This window comes from Hyaena hyaena, unplaced genomic scaffold (assembly GCF_003009895.1).
Source record: "Hyaena hyaena isolate Hyena2069 unplaced genomic scaffold, ASM300989v1 scaffold_280, whole genome shotgun sequence".
In the NCBI taxonomy this organism is placed as follows: Eukaryota; Metazoa; Chordata; class Mammalia; order Carnivora; family Hyaenidae; genus Hyaena; species Hyaena hyaena.
In genome coordinates, this window is record NW_024080912.1 from 818,018 (window position 1) to 833,744 (window position 15,727).

The 15,727-nt window shown below is 57.3% G+C and overlaps 1 protein-coding gene across 2 annotated transcripts in view; it reads right to left on the minus strand.

Annotated features, from left to right (window-relative positions):
* MICALL1 (MICAL like 1) overlaps positions 1-6,547 on the minus strand; it is a 30,843-nt gene extending 24,296 nt beyond the window's left edge. Inside the window, exons 1-3 of one of the 2 annotated variants that reach the window (XM_039246113.1) lie at positions 6,324-6,547; positions 1,021-1,069; positions 317-458 (exon numbers count right to left, since the gene is read on the minus strand). In XM_039246113.1, the coding sequence (XP_039102044.1) occupies positions 317-401 (85 nt within the window). In that variant the 5' untranslated portion in view covers positions 402-458; positions 1,021-1,069; positions 6,324-6,547. Of the gene's footprint in view, positions 1-316; positions 459-1,020; positions 1,070-5,574; positions 6,109-6,323 lie in introns of those variants that run through there. The other variant, XM_039246112.1, reaches the window with a different exon arrangement.
* Positions 6,548-15,727: the final 9,180 nt, after the last annotated feature.

Consider the following 15,727-nt stretch of genomic DNA (forward strand, 5'->3'; position numbering starts at 1 on the left):
AAGTGAGGGTGAGTGCCAGAGAGGTGAACTCACAGGCGGGCGAGTGAGGTCGCCCTGCTTAGTCTCTCGACCTTTATTTTGTTCAGTGACTGGTTTAGGTGTTTGTTGCCCAGAAGATTGTGAACTGTTATCGCAGTGCTCAGTGCTGTGTACTCAGTGCTGTGTACTCAGTGCCTGGATGAATGATCTGGTGAACAAATGACGTACTGCTTGCCCACCTGCCCCTTTAACGCTCAGAAAATCAGTCCTGCGCATCCCCAGTCCCCTCCCTGCCGCCCCAGGACCAGCCTCCCTTGCAGGGCTGGTCCCCTCTCACCTTGGCCAGGGCTGGAGAAGTGATTGTAATACTGGGACACGTAGGTCATGATGCTGAGGCAGTCCGGGACACTCATGGAGACCATGTCACTGGGGTCCAGGAGAGCAGGAATCCCCAGCTCCTTCTCGGCCACTTCAAAGGCCTGGGGTGGGGGCAGGTGTGGAGTGGGGAGGGTAGAGGGGCAGTGCAAGGGTAGGGGTGGGGGCAGGGGTGGGGGAAGGTGGAGGGGTAGAGGCGGTGGGGGGAGTGGGGGGTAGAGGGGCGGTGCAAGGGTAGGGGTGGGGGCAGGGGTGGGGGAAGGTGGAGGGGTAGAGGCGGTGGGGGCAGTGGGGGAAGGTGCAGGAGTGGGTGTGAAAGCAGCCACAACAGGAAGAGGAAGAGGAGGCAGGGTTAGTGGGTGCCCCAAAGCTGAGACCCACTTCCCCCCAGTGGGATGAAGGGTCCGAGACTACAGGCTCCCCTCAGCTCTGGCCCCCACATGATGGCCTGGAGGAGGGCGGGGCTGGTGCTCCAGACACAGGGCGGCCAGAAGGAAGAAGCGGGGTGGGGAGAGGGGCAGGCAGGGCCCCAGCGCAAAGCAGCTTCTCAGGGAGCTGGTCTGGGGATCCCCTTGCCTCAGCCCCTGCCCTGCAAAACCCCTGCCCCCTCCCACCCCGCTCCGCACGCCCATAGCTTCTAGGGCTTCCATCTGCTCAGGGACTCACCAGACGGTTGTTCTCGAAGACATTGTCCTTGGAAAGTGAATCAAAATCTCTGCAAAAGGTAAAGGGGAGGAGAAGCACTGAGGAGGTGACTGGCACAGGGGTGCGGAATCTGGAAGGAATGGTGGCCGTGACCTCATCCCACCCAGTGTGGGCCTCAGCAGGGTGGGGGAGGGGTCTGTGGACCGTCAAGGAGGAAACGTCAGCCAGCCCTCAGCCAGGTCTGCCAGGTCGGGGCAGAGGATGAGCTCATGGCCCCCTGCGGCATCCAAGCAGCGGCTGGAAATCACTCTGAAGGGGCGGGGCTCAAGTCCAAGCTTTCAAGTTTAAGACCCCTTCTCTCACAGCACCAGAAAGCCTCGCCCTATGTCAGTGACAAAGGCAAAACTAAGGGGCGCCTGGGTGGCTCAGTGTGTTAAGCGTCTGACTCTTGATCTCCGCTCAGGTCATGTTCTCATGGCTTGTGAGATCGAGCCCCAAGTTGGGCTGTGCACTGACAGTGCTGTACCTGCTTGAGATTTTCTCTCCCGTTCTCAAAACAAATAAACTTAAAAAAAAAAAAAAAAAAACACCAACAACAAAACACAACCCTAAGACCAGGACTAATGTTTGGAATGACAGGAACAGCCACAGATGGATGACCTGTGCTGAGCTCCTGTCTGGAATTTATCTACGTAGCAGCTCAACTGGCAGGTATGGATCCCATTTTACGGATGAGGACCCTGAGACCCAGAGACCGGAAACCACCCAGCCCTAAGAAAGCACGTTTCTGGACTTTCCACTGCCTATCACAAACCCAGAGAAGTCATACCAACTTGCTGAATCCCCAGCCCAGCCCCAAGATGAATGTTTATTAATGGGGCCAGGAACAGAAGAACAAGTTTGAACCGGACTGGAAATCTACATACTCCAGAGCTACTGACACTGAATGCCTGGCTGACCTGCTGGGCCGCTCCTGGAGACGCCTTCTGTTGGGGGCGCGGTAAAGGGTTTCCCAGTTTGTAAGCTGGGACAGGTGAGAGGCAGCAGGGCCTGCCTTGGGGACCCTGGCAAGAGACAGCTGGCTGGCCTGCGGCTCTATTTATCCCCTTCCTCCCCCTCAGCCAGCAGAAGCAGCACAGCCTTCCTGTGCGGCAGCCTCCTGGGTGCACCAGCCCAAAGCCTTGCCCTTCTATGGCTGAAAAGTGCAGCCTTGACTCTCCCAGACGGTGGGTCCAGAGGCCAGAGCAGGCAGCAGCACCACCTCCAAGCTCAGAGTCCCAGGCTCTGCTCTTCCAGGCCCGGCTGTGTGACCTTGGGCAGGTCAGCAGCCATCTCAGCCTCCGTTTTCCCACCTGTAAGTTGGGGGAGCTCCAGGTTGGTGGGGAGGACGGTTTGAGTCTGGGTTGGGTGAAGGACAGACCTCAGTGACACAAGGGAGCAGGCAAGCATGCCCTCCTCCTCCCGCCCCTGACTTCTCCAGGCAGAGTCAAGTACAATGAACCGTGGGCAGAGGCAGGAAAGGGGAGCCTGAGAACCCAAGAGGGAGGCGCCCCAAGGCTGGGTGGGCTAGGACAGGGGAGCAGACTACGTATGAGCCTCAGCCCTTTTGCCACGTCTGGCCAGGTGACTTCCCTCCCGCCACCCGAGGCTGGGTCCCTAAGTCCTCTTGCTTTGCCACCGCCTAAGAGTGTGATCATAAGCTATTTAACATCGCTACACCTCAGCCTCTTGTCCGGCAACACTGTGAATGGGTGAGGGGTCGCAGCCCAGCCCCAGGAAAGGCTTGTTCGGAGACCAAATGAGACAAAAGCAATGGTCCTGGCAGTTTATTTCAGCCTCCCTGGCAGTTTTCCTAGAAGGCTGGCGTCACATTTTGTTCACCTTGTGCCCCCGACACCCCGTGAGCTTCCTGGTACTCCATAAGCGCTCCATAAATGTTCATCGAATGAATAAATTCTGGAAACAGTGTGACAACCAGAAAAGCCCCTGAGATACTAGTATTCCCTCCAGCTTCTTCCCCCACCCCCATCTCTGTCCCTGATCAACATCTGGACTTTAGTAACAACAGATATTTTCTAAGAGTTTTCAAAAGCCCTGGGAAGTTCTATTTGGCTCTGGGGGAGACAAGGACACAAAAATGAAACCCACATGGCCTCTGCCCTCAAGGGAGCTTAAAATGCCTGGATTGGAGGTGGGGGGTGGGCAGTGGTGGGGAACAATGAACTGTCCCCTTCAGCAGGGCAAACCCCACCCCCTGGCAGAGGCAGGGCCCACAGCTCCAAGAGCTTGAACCTTTTAGATGATTTTTGCCCTCGGCCCTTGCCCTACCCCTACTCTCATGGGATCCTCCCCATGCCTTACGTGGCAGCTAGGCCTCAGTTTCTCTCCAGTGCAATGGGCTGGTAGCACGGGAGCTTCCCTCCCCTGCTTAAAACCCATCCACCCGCTTCAGCCAGCAAGAGGCCCTGGCACCCCGGGCCAGCTGCGTCTCCAGGGCCTCCCTACCATGTGTCACATGCCCCAGCGTGGCTCCCTCCCGGGGTCTCTGCTCAGGTGGCCCCCTCTGGCTGGCACACCCTCCCCTCAGCCCTCACCTGGCCCCTGCCATCCCCATTGCCAAGCAGGGCCCAGCACGAGTGGTAACTCTGTAAATACTGCTGAATAAAGGAAGGTAACACACACTCATCACACCCTACTGTCTAATCACATGACTTTCGAATAACCAATGTTAATTGCATGTTCATTATCTCACTCACCCCTCAGACAATTTCCTGACATAGGTTCTATTATCAGCCCCACTTTACAGATGAGGAAACTGATGCCTGGAGGGGGTCCAGTGGTTTACCCAAGGTGGCACACTTAGAACATGCGGGAGCTGGGGCGCCTGGGTGGCTCAGTCGGTTAGGCGTCCGACTTCGGCTCAGGTCATGATCTCAGGGTTCGTGGGTTCGCGCTCTGTGCTGATAGCTAGCTCAGAGCCTGGAGCCTGTCTTCAGATTCTGTATTTCCCTCTCTCTCTGACTCTCCCTGCTCACACTGTCTCTCTCTCAAAAATAAATAAAACATTAAAAAAAATTTTTATTAAAAATAAAGAACATGCGGGAGCTGAACAAAACCAAACAGCCTGCACTTAGTCTGACACTGGGTCCCTTCACACAACTGGCCCTGTCCCCTGCCTCCTGCCTCCCTGCCTGTCCCCAGTCAGTGAGCCCTCTTTACCAACACACAGGTCCAATCTGGGTGCCCTTCTCTCCCCAACCCCCACTCCGGAGCTCACCCACTCCAAGCCTGTGTTGGTGCAGCTGTCACATGTCTCACGGCAGGCAGAAGCCCATGTATGTCTCCACCTCATCTGCTTCGCTTTGGCATCCACATCCCCCAAAACCTTCCACTCCAGGGCCCAACGCAGACCCAGCCGCACCCAGACATTGTACCACCAGGTAGAGAGTGAACCAAGTGCATCCGCCCCATGGAATCCTTGAGACAGTCCTCTCCTCCCTTCTCTCCCTCATCAGAGTCCTCTCAGATGCTCCAGGGGGAGCACGGGTCTGCAGTGGAACAGACACAGAAAGACTGCAGAGCACGCCAAGGCTCCGGGAGCCCTGTTGGGGGCGCTGTTGGCAAGAGAGGCAAGGACAGGGACTCCGTCTCAAGTCGCAGATGAGACAGGAAGCCCAAGAAATGGTGGGTCCCAGCTTAATTTTCAGTGGTGTTTTATGAATGAGTGAATGGGTGAGTGAATGAATGAATGGAAGTTCCGGGGGCCAAGGCAGGGACAGCTGAGAAAAAAGTCCCAAGTCAACTGTTCTGGGGGTCGGAACACACTTTTCCATGAGAACCTCACTGGGCAGCTGGGGGGCAAGAAGGGGCCCTTTCCCACCCTGGAGTAGCCCAGTGGGGGCTGTCAGTCAGACCTTATGGGCCTTCACTCAGCCTCCCTCCCCACTAAGGACAGCAGGGCGGGGGGGGGGCACACACTGGGAGGTAGGGGTGTATATCCACCCATCCAACCACTATTAACCTGGGCTCTCCTCTGTGCCAGGCACTATGCTAGCGCGCTGGAGAAAAGATGGCCCAGGGGAATCAGAGAAGTGAGCAAGGGGAACCCCTCAGAGAGGGGACGGGCCTCAATGCCTCCGAGAGGGAGGGAGGTGTTCAGTGCGCCTGTTTGAAAGCACTTTCGTGCGGGAAAGGCCCAGGGTTCCCAAGGAGAGCTCGGTGCCCCTTCAGAGTTAAGGCCTCCGGGGGCTCAGTGTCCCTTTGGCGGAAATCAGTGCCCTATGGGCGGGGCCGGTGCCCCTAGGCTAGGGACTAGTATGGGGACAGGCTCGGTGTCCCAGTGGGCGGGTCGGGGCTTCGTGGGGGACGGGAGCCCCCTCCCCTCCCGGGTGACGGGTGCTCAATGCCTCCAGAGTCGTTCAGGGCCGTCGGCAGGGTCGGCGTCTCGGTCTCCGGGGGGCGGCGCCTGCCACCGCCCGGGTTCCGCGTCACTGAGGGGGGCGGGGGTCCCCAGCTCCGGCCCGCGCCGCCCTACGCCCCGGCCCGCCCGCCTCCCCCCACCTCCCCGGCACTCACAGCAGGTCGGGCCGGTGCCGGTGCAGGATGGCGCAGAAGGCCAGGCCGTCCCGGAAGGAGCTGCTCAGGTCGCGGATGTCCACGCCTCGGTAGCCCTCGCACTGGCGGCGGCACCAGGCCAGCAGCGCGCCCCGCGGCCCCGCCATGAGCCGCGCGGGGCTCGGGCCCGGCTCCGGGCGCCGCCGGGATCAGGCGTCACCCCCGGGCCCCTCTCGGGCCGGTTTCCGGCGGCGGCTCCAGCTCCTACTCCGGCGCCGCTCCGAGCTGCCGGCGCCGACCGGCGGGCGGCGGGCGCAGGGCGGGGAGGAGGCGGGGCCGCGGCCTCGGTGTCCGCGCTCCGGCTCCGGCGCGGGTCCCGGCTGGGCGCGCTGCTCCCCGCCCGGCCCTGCCCGGACCTGCCCGAGCAGCCGCCGCCCGCGTGGCCCGGCCCGGCCGCCGCCTACTCACCGCCGCCCGCCCCCCTCGCTGTGCGCCCGGCCGCAGGCGCGGGCGTCCCGCTGGCCTCGGTCCCCGCCCGCAGCCGCCGGGAGCTGGGGGCCTGGCGCCCCACCCAGCGGCGGCTCCGCCCCCAGACGCGCCCCCGCCCGCCCGCGGGCCGGACTACCCACTGCCCCTCAGCTCCGCGGTCCCGGTCACCGCTTCCCCTCGGGAAGCCCTCAGAGGACTCCGGGACAGTCCCGTCACTCGCGGCGGACTTGCCCGGCCCACAGTGACTTCTTCCATCCCGCTACCTCCACCACGATGCCCACCTGGAATTCTCCTTTCCGCTCTCTGCCCAAGCTTTGGCCTAAGGACCTGCAGATCCCCTACACTGACTTCCCTAAACCCACACTCAGCTCTCCTGGTCTGAAACTTGGGGCAGGCATTACCCCCACCTCGGGCCAATCAGGTCGTTCCCCTGCTGACCGCAAAGCACCCCCAGAGGGCCACCAGCTTCCCTGACCCTGTCTCACCACTCCAAAGCACCTCTGACCTCCACAGTCCTGTCTGCCACCATCCCCTCCCCCCATTGCCTGCCAGGGTGACTCCACGCTCCCACCACCCCCTCCCCCGCCCCCCATCAGCCCAGGTGTCCTTCAGGGTTCCCTCCCCCTGCGTAGGCTCGGGGATCTTCCCCTCCCCAATGGAATCACCTCCCCCTCCCATCCCAGCCCCAGTAAAAGTGATGGTGGGTGGGGCCCCTGTGGACGGACCTGTGGGAAGCAGGCCCTTGTCCAGCGTGGCTCCGGGCCTCAGCCCCAAGCCACATTCTGCTCTCCTCTCCAACACCCGGGTCAGGGACTCCTCCCCAGAGGCCCATCCCGACCTCAGATGAATCAGCCGAACGCTCAGCTGCCATGGTGGTGACGTCATTCCGACCGATGTAATAGTTAGCTGGGATGGGTCTGCAGCTCCCCTCCCTGCAGGGGTTAGGGTCTTAGTCAGCCCTCAGCCCGTGGAGGTTGGAAAGAACAGGGCTTTGGGAGCCATACCCACCCAGGCCGGAATGCTGGCTTCCCCCACTCACTCCGCCCAGTGATGGTGTGCCTCCCTGAACTTGTTTCCACATCTTAAAAATAGGGTATAGGGGCACCTAGGGGGCTCAGCCCGGTAAGCATTAAGTCGCTGACTCTTGATTTCGCCTCAGGTCCCAATCTCACAATTGGTGAGTTTGAGCCCCAAGTAGGGCCATCCGCTGATAGTGCGGAGCCTGCTTGGGATTCTCTCTCCCTCTCTCTCTCAAATTAAAAAAAGAATTTTTTTTAATTTTAAAAAATAGGGATAATTACTAATGTACGGAATTGTTGAATCATTATATTGTCCACCTGAAACTAATATAACTCTGCATATTAATTCCCCAATTTAAAAAAAATGGGGATAATTCTTGCTTTTTACAAAGTGGCTGAGAGGATTATGACACAATGTGCCTGACCTTTCAGTTATCGCTCGTACATTCCAATGATTGTTACCTGGTACCTGGTAAACATGAGGCAAAATGGATTGAAAACAGTTTTGGGGGCGCCTGGGTGTCTCAGTCGGTTAAGCGTCCGACTTCAGCTCAGGTCATGATCTCGCGGTCCGTGAGTTCAAGCCCCGCGTGGGGCTCTGTGCTGACAGCTCAGAGCCTGGAGCCTGCTTCCGATGCTGTGTCTCCTTCTCTCTCTGGCCCTCCCCACTCATGCTTGCTCTGTCTCTCAAAAATAAATGTTTAAAAAAAATAAAAAGAAAATTAAAAAAACAGTTTGTACCCAGTTTCTCACCTGGGCCTCTTGGTGAATTGTGGAGTAGAGAAGCCCACTTGGGGATGCCCCCCCCCCCAAGGACTTAGGGAGCCCCAGCCCAGAATGCCATTACGACCCCGACCAGGGCCAGCCTTACATCTTAGATCTGTTCAAGGCTGGAAGGCACATTCGTGGCCCAGAATGTAGACTCTCAGGCCACCTAGGAAGTGGCTGCCACAGGCCAGGGTGCCCAGCCAGCCCTCTTGACCCCTCACCGGCCCTGTGCTTGCTACCTCCTGCCCTGTCCCCTGTGGAAAGGCAACTGCAGGAAAGGAAGGTCCCTTTCACTGAATCAGAGACTTGGCCTCGAGACCCACCCTGGCCTTCAAAGGCCACCAGGACTTTCTTTAACACCCAAGAGGGATTCTATCCCTCTCCTCACCAGCCTAAGGGGCTCCCTTCAAGTCGCTGACGACAGCTCCAGATCAGATGTTGATCCCGTTTGCCATAATAATAACTTATAGGGCACAGGCACAGCCCCCTGGGCCCCCATTAGCCCATTTGTGGGTAGCCCACTTATAAGCTCATTATCTGAGTCAGCTCACCACGCTAGGAAATAAGGACCTGCGTGGCCACAGCTGTGTGACTGCAGGCCAGACAGCTCACCCCCAGGAGCCCTAGCTTCCTACCTGACAGGGGGTAATGACCTTTGCCTTGCCTGCATCCCAGGGTTGTGGGTAATCAGGTGAGATGGTGGAGGAAAGACTGCTGTGCATGGGGTGCCTGGCTGGCTCAGTCGGTGGAACACATGACGCGAGTTCAAGCCCCATGTTGGGTATAGAGCTTGCTTAAAAAGGAAAGAAAAAAAGGCTGTGCAGACCGTTAATCCAGGGTTCAGGTGGGTGGTGGGACTGGGTTCTTACAGGTGAGGTCAGAAGCCACACACAGCCTGGCCCCAAATCATACCGTAATTTCAGGATTAGGACTGAGAGATTTGGGCCCTTAATTCAGTACTTTTCTTTATTTTTTAACTACCAATTAAGTGATCACATTCTACTTATCAAAAATTTAAAAAACAGGAGTGCCTGGGTGGCTCAGTCGGTTGAGCATCCAGCTTTGGTTCAGGTTATGATCTCGTGGTTCGTGGGTTCAAGCCCCGTGCTGACACCTCAGAGCCTGGAGCCTGCTTTGGATTCTGTGTCTCCCCACCACCCGCCCCTCCCCTGTTTGTACCCTCTCTTTCAAAAAATATAAACATTAAAAAATTTTTATTTAAAAATAAAAGCTAACATTCCTATTTGTCTCTCTCAGTTCCAGCCCCCTTCTAAGATGTAGCCACATTTGTCAGTTTGAAACTTACCCTTTCAGACCTTATCCGTGCATTTGTATTCAAACATGGACCCAAGGGACACCTGGGTGGTTAGTCAGCTAAGCATCTGACTTCAGCTCAGGTCATGATCTCACAGTCCGTGGGACTCTGTGCTGACAGCTCAGAGCCTGAAGCCTGCTTCGGATTCTGTCTCCATCTCTCTCTGCCCCTCCCCCACTTGTTCTCTGTCTCTGTCTCTCAAAATAAAATATATTAAAAATTTTTTTTAAAAAAATAAGTCATTATGGTTTGAATTTGTAACAACAGTAGGTATAACTTTTTAAAATAACAGCTTTGAGATCTAATTCACGTATCACAAAGTCCCTCTTAAAAGTGTACAGGGGCGCCTGGGGGGCTCAATCAGTTAAGCGTCCGACCTCGGCTAAGGTCATGATCTCAGCTTCGTGGGTTTGAGCCCCACATTGGGCTCTGTGCTGACAGTTAGCTCAGAGCCTGGAGCCTGTTTCATGTTCTGTATCTTGTGCAGTCTCTCTGACCCTCCCCTGCTCACTCTCTCTCTCTCTCAGAAATAAAAACATTAAAGAAAGAAAAGTGTACAGATCAATGGTTTCTATGATATTCACAGAATTGTGCAACCGTCACCACTATTTAATTTGGAATGTCTTCATCCATCCCCAAAACCCTGGACCCATTGGCGCTCATGGCCAACCTCCCCTCCTGCTCCTCCTCCTCCCAGTGCCAGACAGCCACCATTTTGCTTTCTGACTCTCACGTAAGTACCTCATATAAGTGGAATCACACAGTATTTGTTCATTGCTAAACCTTTATTCTGGTCATTGTATTAACCAGTCACTTGAAAAAAACAATCACCTTAACTTTCTCATACCAACACAACATTGTTTACAAAGTAATCAACATTGCTAGGAGAAAATTGGGCTCTGGTTTTAAAACAAAACCAGCCTCGGGGTGCCTGGGTGGCTCAGTCCTTCGGCTCAGGTCATGATCTTGTGATTCACGAGTTCAAGCCCCGCGTCGGGCTCTGTGCTGACAGCTCAGAGCCTGGAGCCTGCTTTGGATTCTATGTCTCCCTCTCTGTCGGCCCCTCTCCTGCTCATGCGTGCTCTCTCTCTCAAAAAGAAATAAAAAACATTAAAAGATGAGGAACCTGGGTAGGTTAGGGGGAGCAAGTAAAACTCTGTAAGAAAAAACTGAAATAAGACAAGGGAGCGGCGCGTTGGAGCTGGGCCATCCTTCCCGTCCGCACAGCCTGGAGCCTCAGCCCCGTGGTTTTCTCATTGTAAGATTTCCTCCTTCTAAGCTGCTCTGTCTGCCAGATTCTATGGTTCTCCAGGTTCCATGGAGGTCTGGCCACTGTGCTTTTCTGCCCAGACCGTGCCCCCCCTGGAATTAGGGCGATGCCCAGGCCCTTGGCTCTGAGCTGCTCCCTGGGGGCTGCCTGGCAGAAGCATGGACAATAGGCGCATTGTGGGACCTCAGGGCTGGGGAGGCATGTGGGAGGCTCGGGTGGCACAAGTGGCAGCAGCTTCACTGCCACTCACTCTCGCTGGGCCAGAAGCACGCCCTGAGCAAGCCGGGACAGCATCCCGAGCCCTGACCCCGGGCCGCCAAGCTGAGCTCGGGGCCCTGGAATCCCAGCTACCCCAAGCCGTTCTTCAAAGGCCATGCTGCTGCCCACATAGACATATTCAGGAAAAGCCATCTGGGACTAGGCATGAAGGCGTGCATCCTGACCCCAAAACCAAACAACCTTCCAACTCAACTCTCCAGAACAGAGAAGACCACGCACTGCCGGTCACTGGGCGGGTGCACTCTGAGCAGGGAAATACTCATGGTTTGCCATCTGGGTCCGTCCCAGGAGGGGAAGTGGGTCAATGAAGCCACTAAACATCCAAGCTGCTAAGGACCATCAGGGGTTACCTAGCAAAGCTCTCTCCTAATACTGACAGGGGAGACTAGAGCCCAGGGAGGGGAGGTGTTTGCCAAGAGTGGTAGACGCACTGAGAGGGGAAACTGGGCCTGAACCCCATCCCCCCAACTCTTACTCCCTGTGCTACTGGCTGCCACCCTGCCCCTCACTCATTATGGCTGCTGTTCTAAACCTGTACAGCCTTCAAGGCCCAGCTCCGACATCACCTCCTCCACGAAGCCTTCCCTGATAGGCCCAGACAGAAGCCACAACTCCAGGCCCTCTCACAGAATCTCACCCTTACAATTAGACGGAACCTAGAGAGGATATCCTTGCTGGTTTCCATCAGGAATCTCCACACACCTCCCCTGGAGGGACTGGCGGACCAGTGCGGAAGACAGGTATGTAAACAATTGCAATAAATATTCACAGAGAAACAACGGATGCGATGAGAAAATAAGAAAAAAGCAAAGGGCAACAGGGCTTCCAGAAGGAACCTCTCATCTCCTGCCCAGGGACTGAGGGTATATCCCTGACAGCTGCATGGAGGAGGTGGTATTTGAACAGTTGTTCATATTATGTGGCATTTACTTGTGCATATATGTCTCTCCCCAGTGGACTGTGAGACCCTCAGTAATTCTGACAGCTCACCTTTGCTCAGCACTAACCATATATGGCAGACATCGTGTGTGTGTTTGTGTGTGTGTGTGTGTGTGCGTGCGCGCGCGCTGTTTTTGCTGTATTACCTCTTTGATTCCCCGAGACAACGCTACGGGCTTGGGACTATCACATGATCCCCACTTACTGATAAGGATAAGGTTTTGTATTTGAAGCCCTACTGCCTCACTCTGACTTCACAAAGAACTTGCACCACGAAGATGTGTCACTGGTATACTGAGGCCGGCAAGGTGTCCAGTTCACCACTGCACAACTAAGTTTGCACCTAAATTCACTCCTTCTTGTCTAGCCATGAGCGTGGTGAGCAAGGACCCTCCCCAGAGCCCCGGCTCCACAGCCTTCAGAGACCCTGTCCCCTGTCCGCAAGGCCAGAGGCCAACCCTGGACGTGGGCCCCCAAGGCCTCCAGCTCAGGCTCTCGCCTCCAACTGCGATAAACATGATTGGTACTGGGATTCTTCTAGCAGGTTCCTGCTCGGGGGCTGATCTAGTGTTCAAGACCCTAACAGTCAGGCTCCTGCTGCTCTGCAGGAGGGACCCTGGAACAGAAATGTGACAGGAAGGAGCAGAGAGACTGGAAGGCCTGACTCTGAGTCGGCAAAGCCGCCCTGCTGATGGCTGGGCTCTTCAGGGGCGACCAGGGGGTTACGGTGGCGATCGGGAAGGCCACAGCCCTCCCAGCTACCCCTCCTCATCCACCTGGCCGGCTGTGCAGGTGAAAAGCAGAGCAAGCAGGGTAGAAAATGGTTTCGGAGACCTTCGGACACGGGAAGGCCACCTCTCCCCCAGGGAGCACCTGACAAGGAAGGGGCTGTCAGACACTGGAAATGGGCTATTTGTCTCCCACTTACCTGACTGTCCACATGGAACCGCGAGCAAGGCAGCCCTTCCTGTCTGAAACAGAAAGTGAGACCTTTCTGTGGAAGCTCTGAAAGCTGCTTCTTCCTCTAAATAGAACAGAGGTTAGAGAGGGGACGCCTCACCTCCAGGTGACACACAGCACAACACGGCTGGGGACGGATGTGACCCTACAGCTTTATACGCTGAGGCGGAGAGAGCCGGGGGTGGGGGGGCAGGTGGGGGAGAACTACTCTCCACTTGACTGAGGACAAGCAGCAGAGGCTCAGAGAAGTTGAGCAACGTGCCGGAAATGTCCCCGCTTATGGGGGTGGGGCGGAGTCAGGACTGGAACGGATGCTCCTGGTCCTAACCAGGACCAGAGAGGAGTCCACCAGCTTCCTGGGGGATGTACGGCGGGGGGGAGGGGGGGGTGACAGAAGGGAGGTACCTTGATCTTGATCGAGCGGCTGCACAGGGACGGGTAGGGCCAGAAATAAGGAAAAGCTGGGAATTTCAGCTGCAGATGTGACAGGAATGTGCAGCCACAGGCACCAGGATGATTTGCAGCTTCCCATTGCCCCCTCCCTCCGGAAAACATCAGGAAACTGCTGGTCAGGCTTTGGACCTTCAGATTGCCCCTCCCCCACCCCGGCCCTTTCCTGATGCCCTTTCCCCCCCCACCCCCCTCAGTGACCCGCAGTGACAGCTCCCTCCAGCCCCTCCCCAGGCTACAGGGCAGGCTGGGGGATGGGGATGAAAGGCCACTGTTAGGAGCCAGTGCGGGCCCCGCCACAGCTCCCATTGGCCAAAGACTGCTGGGTAGTGCAGATATTCATCATGTATTCATTCTATGCCTCCGCATTCTAGAAAGGATTGAAGGCACACTCCATCAGTATTCATTCACTTCCGTTGTTTCATTCAATCCCCTCACTCACTTCCTCAGGCACTCCCCACTTATTCACTGAATTCTCACTACGCAAAGGCCACTGCTAAGCACTTCGAGTATTCTCGGGACTCCTGGCCCATCCCAGTCCTGGTACGGTACCCAGAATGCTGCAGCCCTCGGATGACAGCTGCTCTCACCGCCTCATTTTGCAGATAAGGAGGTGATCAGAAGCCACCCAAGGTCAAGGCCGTATTGGGAAGAGAAGCCCCGTTTTGGGCTCGCAGCCCAGTGTATGAGGAAGCCAGAGACACTGTGGAAAGGAAGCCAAGGCCACCAGAGGCTGGTCTATCTACTGAGGAACCAGCTCTAGCCTCAGGGTGTGAAGAAGATTGGGGCTCCAGCCCCAGCGGTTCACTGCCCAAATTCTTACGCCCTGGTCATCTCCACCTGGATGGCCCACAGGACCGTCAAACGCGTGTCCAAACCCAGTTCTGTCCCCATGCCTCCTGCTCCAAACCTGCTCTGCCTCCCCCTCACGTGAGTCCACCGAATTCCCAGCTGCAAAAGCCACACTAGAAATCAGTCTCCCCTCCACTTCCACCCAACTACCACGTCCTGTCCTCTGTGACCTCCCCAGATGGCTCCTGAATTCTCCTACTGCCCCCCAGGCCTGCTGCCGCCACAGCACGAGGCCCAGCTCCTCCGTGGCTGGGCTACTCTAGGCCAGTGCCTCAGCCTGTGAACTGGCTTCTTCAGGGTCTCTACACATGCCTGCTCTGGGGGCCCGGAGGAACAGGGAGCAGCGGAAGCCTCTGGGCGAATCCGGAGGCCGGGCGTCCCAGCTCCACCATGAACTAGCCATGCTGCTCCACACGTGACTTCCAAGGTCACAGCCAGCTAGTAACGGCCCTCACTGCCTCATCACACAATGGCCAGGTGCCGTGCAAAGAACTCTGTAATTTAATCAACAGAACAATCCTAAGGCAGGGGCGCGAGATAGTGAGGTGCTAAGTAACCGGGCCCACGATTACACTTTGTATGGGGAGTCGGGACTCGAACCCAGATCTGACCAACCCCAAGCCCACACACTTTGCCATGCTGCCTCCTGTCCCCGGCACAGAACTATGGTAACTGGCACCACCCAGCGCTCCCCATTCCCTAACAAAACCTGCACTCCCTTTCCGTGTGGGAGACAACCCTGCTTCTTCCATTCTGGCCAAGCAGGGCTGAGCCCCTGCAAGCCGGCTGCAGCTGCCGCAGGCGCTGCATTCCTCGCGCGGTACCAGGCAGAGTCCAGCCGTGCCTGCCCCTCCCGGTGGCTGCTGGCTGCCCAGCACTGCTGCTGGGCCCGGACCTCGCCACTGGGAAGTGGCCCGGCGCCAGGCGCTCACACACTGGGTCTATGTGACCTTGAGCGCCCACAATGGCCAGTCTCCTGGCACAGGAAGGAGAGTGCTGACAGCCTGTGTCAGACACAACACACCTTGACCTGGCGGAACTTGAACGATGGAGATAAGAGACTCTGGAGTTGAATCCAAAGCAAGTGAACCCCGGGGGGGGGGGGGGGCTGCTCTGGTGGGTCTCAATTCCTGAGCCCCTACAGCCAAACGGTCAGGACTGGCGGTGGGGGAACAGCCTTTCTCCAGGCCGCCAGGAAACCACAGGCAGGCACAGCAGGGGGGACGGCCTGGCTGGCACCGGTGTGGCGATCGCAATGCCCACCGGGCAGGATCCTGACTCTGCCGCCTGTAGGATCCAACAAGGTAACAGAGGAAGGAGCGCCCGGAAAGGCAGCAGGAGCACCACGAACGTCTGGACTTAATCCAGATTAACAGAGGTGGCGTTTGTTCCCTCTTTGGGGGTGGGGCCGGGTTGCAGGCTGGTGGCCCAGAGACGGCGCAGGCCGAAGAAGCGGGGTGCCCCGGGTGTAATCCTGGCTCCGCTGTAGCCCCGGCCTGGTGCAGTCCGCCCCCTCCCTCAGTCTCGGTCACGGTCCGCGGAGCCTGCACCTGACTGGAAGCCTCGGCGGCCTCTGGCCCCTCTTCCACCCGCCCCCAGGCTCACTCTACTCCTGCTGGCCTGGACTCCATTCTCTCAACACACACGACTTGCTCTGGCCTCCCGGCCTGGGCACGTGCACTTCCCCCTTCCTGGAACACTCCTCCCACAGGTAGGCCCGTTCACCTCCTCGCGCCCGGGAGGTCTCTGCCCAAATGACACCCGTCACTGTACGCTTTCCCGCCTGTCCTATTCAAAACGCTAACGCCTACCTTTGACTCACAAGGAGGGGCC